The 19,410-nt window shown below is 42.2% G+C and overlaps 1 protein-coding gene across 1 annotated transcript in view; it reads left to right on the top strand.

Annotated features, from left to right (window-relative positions):
* The first annotated feature begins 945 nt into the window (after nucleotides 1–945).
* ephx4 (epoxide hydrolase 4) overlaps nucleotides 946–19,410 on the top strand; it is a 73,207-nt gene continuing 54,742 nt past the window's right edge. Inside the window, exon 1 of the mRNA XM_072274596.1 lies at nucleotides 946–1,188. Coding sequence (XP_072130697.1) covers nucleotides 946–1,188 — 243 coding nt within the window. The remainder of the gene's footprint in view (nucleotides 1,189–19,410) is intronic.

The following is a 19,410-nucleotide window of genomic DNA, read 5'->3' on the forward strand; positions in this document are numbered from 1 at the left end:
CCACGTCCTTCCTATATTGAGATGACCAGAACTGAACTCCGTACCTCGTGGTTCTTGAACTCATCCCGGACTAATGAAGGCCAACACGCCATATGCCTTCTTAACCTCCCTAAAAAAACCTGTGTGGCAATTTTAAAGGCTCTGTGGACGTGAGCCACAAGATCCCTCAGTTCATCCACACTGTTAAGTATCCTGCCATTAACCCTGTATTCTGCCTTCGAGTTCCAACTTCCAAAGTGAATCACCTCACACTTTTCAGGTTTGGAATCAAAATAAATTGTAATTCTGCTATGTGGCTGGAACCAAATTCCAGAACTCCCTACTCCGTTGAAGTACTTGCAGTGAAAGGATCGTAGCAAGCCAGGGAAGTGGTTCTGCAACAGTAAAGCAGTGGGAGATGGGCGACACCCCTCACCAGCAAGTCGCGGGTCCCCGAAGTAATTTTCATGAGGGGCAGCCATAGAAAATTCCATGCAAGAGGTGACAATTAAATAAGATTTTGCCGAAGACATTGTTTGATTGGATTATTGCAGCTTCTCTATAGTGCAGTATTTTCCTCCACTCACTCTGGGACAGTTCGCGCAGTAATGACGGGCTTTGTAGACAGAATTTGCGTCTGCCCATCTACCTGTTTCACGCAGCCAAGATGTTTCAGTTGACGTCTGTACCTCAGTGCAGATGTTTGACGTGTTTTAGGAAGCTCCGGGCCTGCCCGCAGCCAATGAAAACGTCTATTTAAAATTCAGTGCGTTTTACGTAGGCGTAATTCTTTACGTTTCCATCTCTGGTGGTTTCCATGAGTTCAGTTTAAGGGATGTTCCTCGGCCGGCACAGTCTACAGCTGAAGGTTCCGATCTGAATGAGACGACGTTGACCAGCTCAGAGAGGTAGAGAGAGAGAGAGGAGGCGCCGGTGCCGGGGGAAGCTCCCGTTCCCACCCGGACCATGGTGAAAGCTCTTTGCGATTTCCTGATGTGTATAACCCGAGTAATTGGGAAGATCAAGAACCTCCTGTTCTGGGCTCTTGCGTACAGTTTCTGCGGGCTCTGTACCTGTCTGATTTTGTTAAAACTTCTGTGGCATATCATCAGGAACCCGGCAGAATCCTTTCAACGGACTGAACGCGAAACCCTCCCCGCTTGCCTGAACGACACGTCCTTGGGAACTCACTGTTACGTACGAATCAAGGTAAGAGCCGGTGATCGGTGCGACAAGGGACCGTTCTTCCCAAATTTCTCCACGCCTGCGTTGATTACCCTTGTAAAACGGCGGCTTTCGTGTAAAATCGAAAGTCGAGGCTGAACAATTGAACTGTAAACAAAACAATGATTCTTTTTTGGCAGGAGGGGTGGTAGTAGAGGGGTTCCTGCGGACCTCAATCTGCACTATGTGCATTGCAGTTCCTTGCGACACATTAATATTTCTCCCGGCTGCAGAAGGGTGTCTGTCCAATGTTTATCCGGGCTCGACGAAACCATGCTGAAATGATGGACAGCTCCCCTGGAACTTAGAATCGGGCATCAAGACAGGCTGTCTTTTAATAATATGAACTAATTCATTAAATAATGACTGCAGGATTTTTTTAAAAAAAGGTAAATTTGTAATCCCAATCAATTCCCCACCCCAACCACCGACCTATGAAATGTTCAATGTGATTTGGTTGTTCCAGTTCACAGCAGTTATCTCCGACTTAAAACTACCTTTAGGAACAAAAAGGTCGAAGGATTTTACCTGGCAGACACGTTCTCCCGCTGCAAGTCACGCCTGGCTGTGTTTTGGTTCATACGCTACTGGAATAATAATTTCAAAAGTGTTTCAAAGCCAGATCTCATGGAGTGTTAGACAGTCCTTGGGACTTTTAACAGCACGACATTCTGAAACCTATTTACTTCGCTCCTGTATTATTTGGAGCAAATGTTTAAGTTCAAAGGAGATGTTAGTGGTGGGTGCCAGGAATGCGCGGTCAGGTGTGGTGGCAGAGGCAGATACGTTAGGGACTTCTAAGACACCTTTAGATAGGCACCTGAATGTGAGGGAATGAAAGGATATGGACATTGTGTAGGCACAAGGGATTAGTTTAGTTGGTCATTTGATTAATAATTTAATTGGTTTGGCACAGCATAATGGGCCGAATGGCCTGCTCCTGTGCTATACTGTTCTACGTTAAGAAGACCCAACCAATACGTTGAAGATCTTGAATATAAATATTTATTATTGTTGTTGTTTATAATTAAGAGAGCATGTAAAATTCCAACAGTATATGTGAGATTTTGCGCAGGGTATGTGTTTGATTGGATTTTCCGATAGACGTGTTAATGATATGCAGTATCTCATTTGGTAGAATGTGTTTTATGGCTCATCAAAGTAACGGTATTTGTTGCTCATAGTGCTTGAAATTGGATCAATAATGGAGTTAAGGTCTAGAAAGGTCCAATCACGATACAGTATAACCTGCACCTCGACAGTAAAACAAAGCAGCTTTGAAATTTTGTAATATTTTACCTTTGGTTCATACTGATCGGTGCTTACAATATTTGGTAACACGGTTGACAGCACAAGTCATTGATGACGAAGAGTGCCAATAGTTCCTGTCTTATTTCTTATTATTTAATTGTAGATTTGGGAAAATACAAATAGAAACAAAATAATATAATTTAATACAAAAGACTGTCTTTGAATATCTTTTTACATTATGGTTGAAATGAAGGTTGAAGCATATTTTGACAATTGAACGCAAATCTGATTAAGCTCTGGCATTTTTTTGGTGTTCCTCATAGACATCAGAATGCTGGTGAGCATTTAATGTCACAACAGAAATATTGGAAAGCAGACTGAATCTGAGTCTGTGTCAACTCGTTGACATTTTGTTATATTTCTTGTATATAAGACCATAAGATATAGGAGCAGAATTAGGCCATTTGGCCCATCGAGTCTGCTCCACCATTTCATCATGGCTGATCCATTTTTCCTCTCAGCCCCAATCTCCTGCCTTCTCCCTGTGTCCCTTTATGCCCTGACCAATCAAGAATCTATCAACCTCTGCCTTAAATATACATAAAGACTTGGCCTCCACAGCTGCCTGTGGCAACAAATTCCACAGATTCACCACCCTCTGGCTGAAGAAATATATTTTGCTGCATGGTACTTCTGAAGAAGTACTGTAGTTACTGTTTTCCTTTGACCTGTAATGGATAAAGCAATCTGTGTCCGGTGTCTTAATCTTTCACCTGGTTTCAGGTGGCCTTCCTTCTTCAGAGCTGTTGTAGTTGGCCTACCCTTCTTGGTCACTTTTCCCTTGAGTTCCTCCAATAAAAAATGGTGCCGAATTGAACTGATCCCCTTGGCACTAGTGATTCAAAAGGCTAATCCCATGAGAAGTGAGCTTGATATGCCACTCCAAAGTAAGCTGGATGTGCAACAGAAAACCTCATTGTGCCATATTTCCTGAACAGTCCACATGGACGCTGATCCCAGCATCTGTAGCCATCACATTTGAATATGAGTGACTCATTTAGTAGACAAGTTCGGGCCACTTTTGAGGGATGTAGAGGGAGTCTAGATAAGACTGACAGCACCAATGACAAGAGTGGAGTAATGATTCAGTGGAAGTTCAATAGGTGAGGCTTATGAAGAGGCATGCCATAGGACTGGAGGTGAGCCAATAGGATAGGAGCATACTATGGAGGTGAGCCAATAGGATAGGAACATACTATAGTCTGAACGAAGGGAGAATACAAAGGACACAGAATGTGACCAGAGATTAGCTGAAGAGAACCTGCAGAGATAAGAGTTGTAAAGGATTGTATGGGGAACAGAATTTTGAAATTTGTGGCAAGCAGAAAGAAGCTAGAAACAGAAACCGTAAATCCATGCGAAAAGGGGAGCATATGATGAGAAGGTGGATGGGAATACCTGTAATGCCTAACAATCTGAATCTTGAAGAAAATGGGCATAAGAGGTGACACACAACAAGCAGCATGCTGTCGAGGCCCACTTTAATTTTTAAATTAGCAGTTCTTGATAAAAATATTATTATGTAAAGTATAGCATCCATGACCTGTAATCATCTTCTAGCTCATCTTTCCCACACTCCACTAATAAAGAGTGTATATGTAGAGAGAGAATGTGGGTGTAAAAGATGAAGGAAGTGGAGGAACATACTGCAATCTGGAGCCACTGGGATTGCCTGTTCCTCACCGGTTACCATGGTGCATAATAGTCATAATAGTTGTTAAATCTGTACTTAACAATGTATGAGTGCTTCCTGGCTTTTTGAATTGTTTTTGCTAATTTATTCATTGCTATCACTGTAATTTGTTTTAAATCTTCATTTCTGATAAATGATTTTAGTTTGGTAGCAAGTAGAATTATATAATGTGTTCTGAACTCTTAAAACAGATGAGAGCGTGCAATGTGAGAGCTTTTTTTAAGGTGAATAACGGTGATTTGGTGACGTGTCCAAAATGTGTAGATCCAACTTACAGTACAAATAGGTTTCATTGTAAATCAGCAGTAAAATTTCTTGTTACAGGTTTTGTGGAATGGGAGGCTAAAATCATATTTATCCTGGTCTTCAATTGGACAGTTTATTTATTTATTAATTTGTTTGTTTATTTATTGAGATATAGCATGTAACAGGCCCTTCAAGCCACACTACCCAGCAATCACCCCAATTTAATCCTAGTCTAATTTCTGGACAATTTACAACCAACCTTTGGACTGTGGGAAGAAACTGGAGCAGCTGGAGGAAACCCACGTAGTCAAGGGGAGAACGTACAAACTCTTTATAGGCAATGGAAATTGAATTTGGGTCGCCTACACTGGAAAGTGTTGTGCTAACCACCAAGCTACCATGCCACCCTATATTTGTGAAATGCTTACATAAAAGGTTAACTTAAGAGAAAAGATAGTTTACATATTGGAGTGTATAAGTAATCTCGGATGCACAGATACTATCTGCTCCAACAGGACTAATGTAGCAAATTTAAAAGAAGAGCAGGTGATAATCAAAACAATTTAAAAATACGGAACAACATATGTAAAATACTGGAGGAACTCAGCAGGTCAGGCAGCATCTATGGAGGGACATGAACAGTTGATGATTCAGCCAAGCCCCCTCATCAGGACTGGAAAGGCAGGAGTAAGAGCCAGAATACAAAGGTGGAAGAGAAGGGAAGGAGTATAGACTAGCAGGTGATAGATGAGATCAGATGAGGGAGAAGGTAAATGGGTGGAGGAGGGGAGGAATGAAGTAAGCAGCTGGGAGGGGATAGGTGGAAGAGATAAAGGGCTTACTTACTGCCCATTATGCCACTGGCGCTTAAGACAACAATGAAAGTCCTTCATTCCCTGGTGGTGTTCAAGGCTTCGTTCATCACGTCAGTAGCTTCTCTGTTTTCACGACTGTCGGTCATGCAAGTCCTGGGTAGAGACTCAGGAATACCATCACACATAGATGTAGACGAATTCTTCATTGCTATTTCCATTCAGAGTTGTTAGCCCTGAGCTGAACCCCCAAACCTGGAGAACAGGTGGACCATTCAGTCTGGCCTCTACCATTTAACATGTTTGGCATGGGTGACACATAATGGCTTGACTCCAGCCAACAGAGCTCTCCAGGTCATCGAGGCACACGTCTCCAAACCCAATGACACCATCCTATTGGAGGAGGTAAAGGGCTGAAGAAGAAGGAATCTGATTGGAGTACAGAGTGGACCACAGGAAAGGCACCAGAGGGAGATGATGGCAGGTGAAGAGAAAGGGGAAGAAGGATGCCTGCATGGGGAATGGAGAAAAGAGAGAAGGGGTTGATGAATAAAGAGAGAATTAAGAGGAAGGTGTCAAAAAAGAGTAGTGCAGAATAAGATGAGGGAAGTGCAATGTAATGACATTTCATTTGATTAGCGAGCTTAAGGTAAAGGAACCCCTTAGGAGGTAGTGATTCTAATACCTGCAGTTTGAGAGGAAAAAGCTAAAATCAGATGGATCAGTATTACAGTGGAGCAAAGGAAATTACAGAGTCTTGAGAGAGGAGCTGGCCGAAGTTGATTGGAAGGAGACACTAGCAGGGCTAACAGCAAAACAGCAACCTGGGAGAAGCAACAGTGGCCGTGCCTCTGACACTTAGTCTGGCCCTGTGGCTCAGAAGGGTAGGAGAAGAAGGAAGAAGGCAGCAGTAAAGGGGATTCTCTAGTTAGGGGGTCAGACAGGTGATTCTGTAGAAACATGGATGGTAGTTTACCTCCCAGGTGCCAGGGTCCAGGATATTTCTGATCGCGTCCAAGGATAAATGCTTGGCTGAGGGATTGCAGCAGGGGGCAGGGATTTAGATTTCTGGATCATTGGAACCTCTTTTGGGGCTGGCGTGACCTGTACAAAAAGGATGGGTTGCACTTGAATCCGAGGGGCACCAATATCCTGGCAGGGAGGTTTGCTAAGGCTATTGGGGAGAGTTTAAACTAGAATTGCTGGGGGGTGGGAACTGAACTGAAGTGACGGAGGAAGGGGCGGTTGGCTCACAAATCAAGAAAGCTGGAGACAGGGTGAGAGGGAGGATAGGCAGCTAATAGAGAAGGGGTACGCTCAGACCGATGGTTTGAGATGTGTCTATTTTAATGCAAGAAGCATTATGAACAAAGTGGATGAGCTTAGAATGTGGATCAGTACTTGGAGCTATGATGTTGTGGCCATTACAGAGACTTGGATGGCTCAGGGGCAGGAATGGTTACTTAGAGTGCCAGGCTTTAGATGTTTCAGAAAGGACAGGGAGGGGGGCAAAAGAGGTGGGGCATGGCACTGCTGATCAGAGATAGTGTCACGGCTTCAGAAAAAGAGGAAGTCATGGAGGGATGTCTACTGAGTCTCTGTGGGTGGAAGTTAGATAGAGGAAGGGATCAATAACTCTACTGGGTGTTTTTTATAGACCATCCAGTAGTAACAGGGACATTGAGGAGCAGATAGGGAGACAGATTCTGGTAAGGTTGTCGTGGTGGGAGATTTTAATTTCCCAAATATTGATTGGCATCTCCCTAGAGCAAGGGGTTTAGGTGGGGTGGAGTTTGTTAGGTGTGTTCAGGAAGGTTTCTTGACACAATATGTAGATAAGCCTACAAAAGGAGAGGCTGTACTTGATCTGGTATTGGGAAATGAACCTGGTCAGGTGTCAGGTCTCTCAGTGGGAGAGCATTTTGGAGATAGTGATTACAATTCTATCTCCTTTACCATAGCATTGGAGAGCAATAGGAACAGACAAGTTAGGAAAGCATTTAATTGGAGTAAGGGGAAATATGAAACTATCAGGCATGAACTTGGAAGCATAAATTGGGAACAGATGTTCTCAGGGAAATGTACAGCAGAAATGTGGCAAATGTTCAGGGGATATTTGTGTGGTGTTCTGCATAGGTACATTCCAATGAGACTGGGAAAGGATAAAGTGTACAGGAACCGTGGTGTACAAAGGCTGTTGAAAATCTAGTCAAGAGGCAAAGAAAAGCTTACAAAAGGTTCAAAAAACTAAGTAATGTTAGAGATCTAGAAAATTATAAGGCTAGCAGGAAGGAGCTTAAGAATGAAATTAGGAGAGCCAGAAGGGGCCATGAGAAGGTCTTGACGAGCAGGATTAAAGAAAACCACAAGGCATTCTAAAAGTATGTGAAGAGCAAGAGGATAAGACATGAGAGAATAGGACCAATCAAGTGTGACAGTGCAAAAGTGTTTATGGAAACAGAGGAGATAGCAGAGGTACTTAATGAATACTTTGCTGCAGTATTCACTACAGAAAAGGATCTTGGTGATTGTAGGGATGACTTACAGTGGATTGAAAAGCTTGAGCCTGTAGATTTTAAGGAAGAGGATGTGCTGGAGCTTTTGGAAAGCATCAAGTTGGATAAGTCACTGGGACTGGACAAGATGTACCCCAGGCTACAGTGAGAGGTGAGGGAGGAGATTGCTGAGCCCCTGGCAATGATCTTTGCATCATCAATGGGGATAGGAGAGGTTCCAGAGGATTGGAGGGTTGCAGATGTTGTTCCCTTATTCAAGAAAGGGAGTAGAGATAGCCTAGTAAATTATAGACTAGTGAGTCTTACTTCAGTGGTTGGTAAGTTAATGGAAAAGATCCTGAGAGGCAGGATTTATGAACATTTGGAGAGGCATAATATAATTAAGGATAGTTAGCATGGCTTTGTCAAAGGTAGGTCATGCCTTATGAGCCTGATAGAATTTTTTAAGGATGTGACTAAACACGTTGATAAAGGTAGAGCAGTAGATGTAGTGTAAATGGATTTCAGCAAGGCATTTGATAACATACCCCGTGCAAATCTTATTGAGAAAGTAAGGAGGCATGGGACCCAAGGTGACATTGCTTTGTGAATCCAGAACTGGCTTGCCCACAGAAGGCAAAGGGTGGTTGTAGATGGGTCATATTCTGCATAGAGGTCGGTCACCAGTGGAGTGCCTCAGGGGTCTATTCTGGGACCCCTTCACTTCATGATTTTTATAAATGACCTGGATGAAGAAGTGGAGGGATGGGTTTGTAAATTTGCTGATGACACAAAGGTTAGAGGTGTTGTGGATAGTGTGGAGGGCTGTCAAAGGTTACAGTGGGACATTGATAGGATGCAAAACTGGACTGAGAAGTGGCAGATGGAGTTCAACCCAGATAAGTGTGAGGTGGTTCATTTTGGTAGGTCAAATATGATGGCAGAATATAGTATTACTGGTAAGGCTCTTGGCAATGTGGAAGATCAGAGGGATCTTGGGTCCGAGTCCATAGAACACCCAAAGCCGCTGGCAGGTTGACTCTGTGGTTAAGAAGGCGTATGGTGCATTGGCCTTCATCAATCGTGAGATTGAGTTTAAGAGCCAAGAGGTAATGTTACATTTATACAGGACCCTGGTCAGACTCCACTTGGAGTACTGTGCTCAGTTCTGGTCACCTCACTGCAGGAAGGATGTAGAAACTATAGAAAGGGTGCAGAAGAGATTTACAAGGATGTTGCCTGGATTGAGAAGCATGCCTTTTGAGAATAAGTTGAGTGAACTCGGCCTTTTCTCCTTGGAGCAGCGGAGGATGAGAGGTGACCTGATAGAGGTGTATAAGATGATGAGAGGCATTGATCATGTGGATAGTCAGAAGCTTTTTCCCAGTGCTGAAATGGCTAACAAAAGAGGGCACAGGTTTAAGGTGCTTGGAAGTCGGTACAGAGGAGATGCTGGGGTAAGTTTTTTATGCAGAGAGTGGTGAGCGCATGGAATAGGCTGCCAGCAACGGTGGTGGAGGCGGATATAATAGGGTCCTTTAAGAGACTCCTGGATAGGTACATGGAGCTTAGAAAAAAAGAGGGCTATGGGTAACCCTAGGTAATTTCTAAGGTAAGGACACATTCGGCACAGCATTGTGGGCCGAAGGGCCTGTATTGTGCTGTAGGTTTTCTGTGTTTCTATATTTCTAGCAATGGCTGGAGTTTTTGAGAGCAATTCAGAAGGCACAAGATAAATATGTACCCAAGATGAAGGAGTATTCAAAAGGGAGTATTCAATTCTTCAAGAATTGTATTCAAAGTATTCAAAACGCAATTATGATAGACAAGTGAAGTCAAAGAGCATAAAAGCAAAAGAGAGGGAATATGATACAGCAAAAATTAACAGGAAGTTAAAGGACTGGGAAGCTTTTAAAAGCCAACATAAGTAATTAAAAGCAATTAAGGAGTGAAAAGATGAAGATGATGTATGAAGGTAAGTTAGCCATAATATTAAAAAGGATACAAAAAGTTTTTTTCAGATATATAAAGAGTAAAAGAGAGGCGAGAGTGGGTATCAGACTACTGGAAAATGACACTGGCGAGGTAGTGATGGGGGACATTGTAATGGGGAATGAATTTAAGAATAATTTTGCATCAATCTGTACCATCAAAAGCATTCGCAATATGCCAGAAAATTGAGAGTGTCAGGGGACAGAAGTGAGCGTAGTTGCTATTATTAAGAAGGTGCTTAGGAATCTGAAAGGGCTGAACGTAGATAAGTCACCTGGACCACGTGGTCTACACACCAGGGTTCTTAAAGATGTTCAGTGGTGCCAGAAAGTTTGTGAACCCTGTAGATAAATATGACCTAAACTGTGATCAGATCTTCACATAAGCCCTGAAACTAGATAAAGAGAACCCGATTAAATAATACAATAACATCAGACTTGTTCATTTATTTATTGAGAAAAATGATCCAATATTATATGTATTTGTTGGAAAAAGTATGTGAACTTCTGGGGTAATGCCTTTTACAAAAGCTATTTGGAGGCAGGTGTCCCAATCAATGAGATGAAATTGGAAGTATGGGCTGTAGAGGTGCCTTGTCCTATAAAAAAAAATGACACACAAAGTCAGGTTACTGACAGAGCCTGCTCTTCTCAAGAAATATCTGTTTATGTGAACCATGCCTTGATCAAAACAACTCTCAGAGCTCCTTAGAAAAAGAATTGTAGAGATGCATGAAGCTGGAAAAGACTACAAAAGCACTTCTGCAGACTGGAGTGTTCATCAGTCCACAGTAAGAGGAATTGCTTACAAATGCATGAAACTCAGTCCTGTTGCTACTCTCCCTAGGAGTGGGCATCCTGTAAAGATCACACCAAGAGCACAATATGCAGTGCTGAAGGAGGTGAAAAAGAACCCAAGGGTAACAGCTAAAGGCCTGCAGAAATCTCTAGAACTTGCTAGTCTCTGTTCGTGTGCCCACTATAAGAAAAACACTGAACAAGAATGGCATTCACGGAAGGATACCATGGAGAAAACACTGCTCTCCAAATAAAACATTGCTGTATGTCTCAAGACCACCTAGATATTCTACAACATTTTTGGGACACTCTCCTGTGGCCAGATGAGACAAAAGTTGAACTTTTTTGACAGAAGTGCACATCGCTATGTTTGAAGGAAACACCACACCAACACCAAAACCTCATCCCAACTATGAAGCATGGTGGAAGGAGAATCATAGGTTGGGGCTGCTTTGCTGCCTCAGGGCCTGGACAGCTTGCAATCGTTGAGGGATCAATGAATTCAAATTGTATCAAAACATTCTACAGGAGAAGGCCAGGGTAGCAGTCCACCACCTGAAGGTTAATAGAAGTTGGATAATGCAACAAGACAATGATAGGAAGAACAAGAGTAAATCAACAACAGAATGGTTTAAAAAGAAGAACATTCGTGTTTGGAATGGCTGAGTCAAAGTCCTGACCTTAATCCTGTAGAAATGTTGTGGAAGGACCTGAAGCCAGCAGTTCGTGCAAGGAAACCCACCAACATCCCAGAGTTGAAGCAGTTTTGTAAGGTGGAATAGCCTAAGGTTTCTCAAAGCCGATATGCAGGACTGATCAACGGTTCCTGAAGTGGTTCACATAATTTTTCCAACAAATACATATAATATTGGATCATTTTTCTCAATAAATAAATAAACAAGTATAATGTTTTTGTGTTATTTATTTAATTGGGTTCTCCTTATTTAGTTTTAGGACTTATGTGAAGACCTGATCATATTTCAGATCATATATATGCAGAAATAGAGAAAATTCTACAGGATTCTCAAACTTTCTGGCACCACCATAGCTGAAGAGATCGTCGAGGCATTAGTAATGACCCTTCAAGAATTACTTGATCCTGGAGGACTGGAAAATAGAAGATGTCACTCCGCTCTTTAAAAAGGGAAGGAGTCAGAAAATAGGAAATTATATGCCAGTTATATTGACTACAGTGTTTGGGAAGGGGTTGGCATTCATTAATAAGGATGAGTTTTTGGGGTACTTGGACGCATATGATCAAAGAGGCGAAAATTAGCATGGTTTCCTTAAGGGGAAATTTTGCCTGACAAATCTGTTGGAATTCTTTGAGGAAAGATACTAGCATGAATAGAAGATTGGCTGACTGGCAGGAGGCAAAGAGTGTAAATAAAGGGGCTCTGTTCTGCTTGGCTGTTGGTGGCTAGTGGTGTTCTGCAGAGCTCGGTGTTCGGATTGCTTCTTTTCACGTTATATCTCAATGATTTGGATGGCAGTATTAGTGGCTTTGTGGCCAAGTTTGCAATTGATATGAAGATGGGTGGAAGGGCAGGTAGCTTTGAGGAAGCAGGGAGTCTGTAGAATGACTTAAACATATTGGGGGAATGGGTAAAGAAGTAGCAGATGGAATATAGTGTAGAGAAGAGTATGGGCACGCACTTCAGTGGATGGAATAAAAGAATAGACTATTTTTTTAAACAAGGAGAAAATTTTAAAAATTGGAGGTGCAAAGGGACTTGAGAGACCTCGTGCAGGATTCCCTAAAGGTTAACTTGCAGGATGAGTCTGTGGTAGGGAAGACAAAAGCAATGATAGAATTTATTTCGAGAGGACTCGAATATAAAAGGAACGATTAATGCTGAGGCTTTATGAGACATTGTTCAGACCACATTGGAGTTTTCTGAGCAATTTTGTGCTCCTTGGCTCAGAAAAGATGTGCTGGCATTGGAGGGAGTACAGAGGAAGTTCCGAAGAATGATTCTGGGAATGCAAGGATTATCATATGAGGAGCATTTAATGGCTCCCGGCCTATACTTGCTAGAGTTTAGAAGAATGCTGGGGTGGGGAGGTGAGGGGAATCTCTTTGAAACCTATCGAATGTTGAAAGGCCTAGATAGGGTGGACGTGGAGGGGATGCTTCCTGTAGTGGGGGAATCTAGGACCTGAGGGCACAGCCTCAGAATAGAGAGATGACCATTTAGAACAGAGATGAGGAGGAATTTCTTTACCGAGAGGGTGATGAATTTGTGGAATTCATTGCCCAAATGGCTGTGGTGGCCTAGTCATTAGATATATTTAAAGTGGAGCTTCATAGGTTTTTGATTAGTCAGAACATTGACAGTAATGGAGAAAAGGCAAGAGAACGGGATTGATAGGGAAAATGGATCAGGCCATGATGGAATGGTGGAGCAGACTCAATGGGCAGAATGGCCCAATTCTGCCCCTGTTACATGATACTAGGGTCATGTAATCTGTTTGTAAAAGGAAAGAAATAAACTGGAGGCTAAGCGGTTTAACTTCTGGAAGTTACAATACTGATAAAATTTAGCAGAGGATTAAAAGTGTTTATTAACAAAAGCCAACACAGATTTGTTAAGGGCAAATTATATCTGACAAGCAGATGGTTGAGCCAATAAAGTAATGCATCAGTAAAAGAAACACAGTGAATGGTGTGTATCTATGAAATTGTTTTTGAATAGGCCGATAAATTGAAGAACATTCTGTTAAAGAGAATATAACAGCATAGTTATTTAAGCACAAAAAAAATCATCCAATCTTTAATGGATTGAGAAGATGACTACATTGATAGTCTTGGAATCGGCACTGACATCTTTACTTCCCTTGACATATACGTAACATGTACTCGAAGTGATGACCCAAAAAAAGAGAGTAAGGTTACCTCTGAAAAATAACCACGGGAACGAGTAGGTATGATAGTATATCAGATACAGGAAATTTCATAGAATGTAGAACATAGAATAGTAAAGCTCATTACAGGCCCTTCGTTCCACAATGTTGTACCGACCCTCAAACCCTGCTGCCCATATAACCCCCCCACCTTAAATTCCTCCATATACCTGTCTAGTAGTCTCTTAAACTTCACTAGCGTATCTGCCTCCACCACTGACTCAGGCAGTGCATTCCACGCACCAACCACTCTCTGAGTAAAAAAACCTTCCTCTAATACCCCCCTTGAACTTCCCACCCCTTACCTTAAAGCCATGTCCTCTTGTATTGAGCAGTGGTGCCCTGGGGAAGAGGCACTGGCTATCCACTCTATCTATTCCTCTTAATATCTTGTACACCTCTATCATGTCTCCTCTCATCCTCCTTCTCTGCAAAGTGTAAAACCCTAGCTCCCTTAATCTCTGATCATAATGCATACTCTCTAAACCAGGCAGCATTCTGGTAAATCTCCTCTGTACCCTTTCCAATGCTTCCACATCCTTCCTATAGTGAGGCAACCAGAACTGGACACAGTACTTCAAGTGTGGCCTAACCAGAGTTTTAAAGAGCTGCACCATTACATCGCGACTCTTAAACTCTATCCCTCGACTTATGAAAGCTAACACCCCATCAGCTTTCTTAACTACCCTATCTACCTGTGAAGCAACTTTCAGGGATCTGTGGACATGTACCCCCAGATCCCTCTGCTCCTCCACACTACCAAGTATCCTGCCATTTACTTTGTACTCTGCCTTGGAGTTTGTCCTTCCAAAGTGTACCATCTGACACTTCTCCAGTTTGAACTCCATCTGCCACTTCTCAGCCCACTTCTGCATCCTATCAATGTCTCTCTGCAATCCTCGACAATCCTCTACACTATATCTACAACACCACCAACCTTTGTGTCGTCTGCAAACTTGCCAAACCACCCTTCTACCCCGACATCCAGGTTGTTAATAAAAATCACAAAAAGTAGAGGTCCCAGAACAGATCCTTGTGGGACACCATTAGTCACAACCCTCCAATCTGAATGTACTCCCTCCACCATGACCCTCTGCCTTCTGCAGGCAAGCCAATTCTGAATCCACCTGGCCAAACTTCCCTGGATCCCATGCCTTCTGCCTTTCTGAATAAGCCTACCATGTGGAACTTTGTCAAATGCCTTCCTAAAATCCATGCAGATCACATCCACTGCTCTACCCTCATCTATATGCCTGGTCACCTCCTCAAAGAACTCTATCAGGCTTGTTAGACACGATCTGCCCTTCACAAAGCCATGCTGACTGTCCCTGATCAGACCATGATTCTCTAAATACCCATAAATCCTATCTCTAAGAATCTTTTCCAACAGCTTTCCCACCACAGACGTAAGGCTCACTGGTCTATAATTACCCGGACTATCCTTACTACCTTTTTTGAACAAGGGGACAACATTCACCTCCCTCCAATCCTCTGGTACCATTCCCGTGGACAACGAGGACATAAAGATCCTAGCCAGAAGCTCAGCAATCTCTTCCTTCGCCGCCTGGAGCAGCCTGGAGAATATTCCATCAGTCCCCGGGGACTTATCCATCCTAATGTATTTTAACAACTCCAACACCTCCTCTCCCTTAATATCAACATGCTCCAGAACATCAACCTCACTCACATTGTCCTCATCGTCATCAAGTTCCCTCTCATTGGTGAATACCAAAGAGAAGTATTCATTGAGACCTCACTCACTTCCACAGCCTCCAGGCACATCTTCCCACCTTTATCTCTAATCAGTCCTACCTTCACTCCTGTCATCCTTTTGTTCTTCACATAATTGAAGAATGCCTTGGGGTTTTCCTTTACCCTACTCGCCAAGGCCTTCTCATGCACCCTTCTTGCTCTCCTCAGCCCCTTCTTAAGCTGTTTTCTTGCTTCCCTATATTCCTCAATAGACCCATCTGATCCTTGCTTCCTAAACCTCATGTATGCTGCCTTCTTCCACCTGACTAGATTTTCCACCTCACTTGTCACCCATGGTTCCTTCACCCTACCATTCTTTATCTTCCTCACCGGGACAAATTTATCCTTTACATCCCGCAAGAGATCTCTAAACATCGACCACATGTCCATAGTACATTTCCCTGCAAAACATCATCCCAATTCACACCCGCAAGTTCTAGCCTTATAGCCTCATAATTTGCCCCTCCCCTATTAAAATTTTTCCTGTCCTTTTTCATGATGGAATGTAAAACATCACATTCTGGGCTGTAAAATAGAATAAAGATGGCATAGATTTTTATAGAAATTAAAGAGACATAACCCGTTTCTGGCCCATCTCTCTAAATAACTTGCAAATTAAGTCTTGTTCCCCCAGAGCTTCCCTATATCTGTACACACACTAATTATTTTTAATATTATTTATCTACAGGGAAACTTTCAGGCAGAGCAACACATCTTTTAAATGGCCGGTTAAGTTGTAAAATTATATGAGATCTTCAGCTTTATAAGTAATAGTGTAAAGCACAGAAGGAAAATGGCAATTATACTTTGCCCTCCTCCACCCACTGTATCTGTCCATCGCTTACACTGTCCTCCCACTGGGTTCCATTCCTCTACCATTTCCCTCAACCCACTCAACTTCCTTTCTTTGGTCCCATGCACCACCTTCCTTACCCACCTTACCTATCAGTTTCCATCATCTGCAGCCCTTCATTGCCTCCAACTATCACCTCCCAGTTTCTGTCAATATTCCCACTTTCTCTCCCTCCATCACCTAAGATGACTCCTCTCCTGGAATCACCTATCACTTGCTAGCTCTATCCCTTCCCCTTCCCTCTTAACAATGGCTATTCCCCTCTACCTTTCATTCCAGTTGAGGAGACTCAACCTGAAATGTTGACATTCCATTCCTCACTCATTAAGTTCACCCAACAGTTTGCTTTTGCTCCAGATTCCAGGATCTTTTGTGAGTCCTTTGACAAGGTCCTGCATGGGAGGTTGGTCAAGAAGGTTCAGTTACTCGGCATTCAGCATGAGTAGTAAATTGGATTAGACATTGGCTCTACAGGAGAAAGCAGAGAGTGGTAGTAGATCGTTGCCTCTCTGACTGGAAGCTTGTGACTATTAGTGTGCCACAGGTATCAGTGCTGGGTCCACTGTGGTTTGTCATCTCTATCAATGATCTGGATGATAACGTAGTAAACTAGATCAGCAGATTTGTGGGACATAGTGGTCAAAGCTTGAAATAGAATCCAGACCAGCTGGGAAAATGAGCTGAAAAATGGCATGTGAAATTTAATGCAGATAAGTGTGAGATGTTGCATTTTGGGAGGAAAAGCCAGTGTAGGACCTACATGGAGAACAGTTGGGTACTGAAGAGTTCGATAGACTAGAGGGATCTGGGAATACAGATCCATACATAATTCCTTGAAAGTGGCATCACAGGTACTGTAGATAGGGTCGTAAAGAGAGCCATTGGCATATTGGGCATTTACAAAGTACTGAGTACAGGAATTGGAATGTTAATGTTGAAATTGAATAAGGCTTTGGTGAAGCCAAACATGGAGTATTGTATGCATTTCCAGCCACCTACCTACCAGAAAAGTATCAATAAGATTGAAAGAGTTGCCACCGGAAGTGGAGGATGGCAGTTCGATTTCAACACTTTGAAATTTGGATAGGCATATGGACGTGAAGAGTGTGGAGGGCTATGGTGCAAGTCAATGGGACCAGGAAGATTAATTGTTCAGCATGGACTAGATGGGATGAAAAGCCTCTGTCTGTGCTGTAGTGTTCTATGATTCTGTGACTCCATTCTTGTGTCCCCGAATAGCAATAATCTTTGGTTTGGACTGTACGGAATAACGTGTTCAACTTCTAACACCCTGCAAAGATGTCAAAACCATGGACAAAACAGAGAAGATAATAATTAGGATTATACCAGAAATATAGGATTTTATTCAGGAAGCTGGCTATCAACTAAAGCTCTTACTATTTGAGCAAAAATGGTTAAAAGGATTCCTGGCAGAGGTGTTCAAATCATAGTAGGAAAATAGTCATTCCTATGTTTGGTGAATTCCTAATTGGACAATATAAGTTTAAAATGATCACAGAATGATTAGGAAAATGTTAGGAGAATGTTGTATATTTTAGGCATTGAAGTTATGTTAGAAAAAATAAGGATGAAAGGGAAATCCTTCATAGCATTAAAAGGAATGTAGATAAAAAATATTAAAAGTAATTAGTGGGTATAATGATATAAACGACAGGGGAATGAGACTTAATACACTAGTTATTTACAGAGATGGGCCAGTATAAGCATAATCTGCTCTCTAATTTCTATAAAAATCTATGAGATTCCTACTAGTAGTTGATGGATTAGCAGCTTTTTACAGTTGCTCCTATTTTACTTATTTTACTGTTTCTAACCTGCTTTGAAACCTTACTTTTAAAGGTGATATTGTTTTTTCTATGGCTACAAGGGCTGCCAAAGGTACTAAAAAAGAAGAACCTCCTGCAACCTTGGAATCTATTATGGATTTGCTTCAAGAACACAGAAAAGAATCCTCCAAGCAGTTCCAGCAGAAGTTCCAGCAACTCAGCTCTGAAGTTAAAAAAAAGATACAAAATTGGATTCTATTCAAAAAAACCTTAACTGAACATGATAAACAAATAGAGAAGGAAGCAACTCTGACGATTTTGGATGCGAGAATTGATGACCTGCAAAAGCTTTGTGAGAAACAATCCAAGTCTAATGAAAAATTAAGACAGAAGATTATCGATTTAGAAAATAGAAGCAGAAGAAATAACCTATGAATTCTGGGCCTTGAAGAGTCAACGGAGTCTGTCCTGACGAAGGGTCTCGGCCCGAAACGTCGACTGTACCTCTTCCTAGAGATGCTGCCTGGCCTGCTGCATTCACCAGCAACTTTGATGTGTGTTGCTTGAATTTGCAGCATCTGCAGAATTCCTCATGTCTACGGAATTCTTTGCAAGCTTTTTGGTACAATCATTTCCTAAAATTTTAACATCTTTACCTATGATTGACCAAGCTCATAGATTGCCTGTGCCCAGACCAGCTCCAGGAGCGAGACCCAGATCAGTAATAATCTGTTTTCATGAATTTCAAACAAAGGAACGAGGATTACTCACCCGAGATAATGAATGAGCATGCTAAGTTCAAAAAGGTTATGTCGGAACATTTTAACAAAGGTTTCAAGCCTTCTCTTCGTTATCCTGCTCGGCTCAGAATAATACTGAGGGATGGCTCTGAGGAATGGGTCCCTTCAAGTGAAGAGGCTTAGGAATTTTTAAAATCAGAAGATTAACTGTTTAGTATCTTTCTACATAAATAATTGCTTCTTTTACTTTTGGTAAACCTTTGTAGCTAACTTTCATTTTGAATCTTTTAATGCTTTATTTAGAGAATAAGATTCTAACGAGTTAACACCTTGTGTGTTCATGTGTTTTGAATTTTGAAAGGTTTTTTATTATTTTATATTATACTTATTCTTTCTGAGGTTTTGCTCTATCAATAAAGCTTAATATAGGTATTTTTGTTATGGTCCGGATCGGGGTCCCTTTAAATTTACCTTGTTTATGTTACGATCCGGGCCGTTGATTCCCTGTATTCCCGTGTCCCTCGGTTTTGGTGATCAAAGGCAATTAACGCTCAGCTGAACTGGTAGTTTATAGTCTCCGGCTTTCAGCCATTCAGTGCGGGAGCGTCTGCAAAGTCATCAAAGGTATGGTGTGCCGATGTCATCTGGCCGGAGCAAGCCTAGTCTCTGCCAAAGCGAGTGCTGGTAATTCGCCCTTCCTCACCGGAACAACCCTGTCCAGTTACCTCGCCGAAGCGAGCCTGCAAAGTTTCCTCATCAAGGTGGGTCCATCAGTTAACCCGCCGGAGAGAATCAGGAGCCGCTGTCTACTGTTCCTGGGCAGAG

Source organism: Mobula birostris, chromosome 12 (assembly GCF_030028105.1).
Source record: "Mobula birostris isolate sMobBir1 chromosome 12, sMobBir1.hap1, whole genome shotgun sequence".
NCBI classification, from domain to species: domain Eukaryota; kingdom Metazoa; phylum Chordata; class Chondrichthyes; order Myliobatiformes; family Myliobatidae; genus Mobula; species Mobula birostris.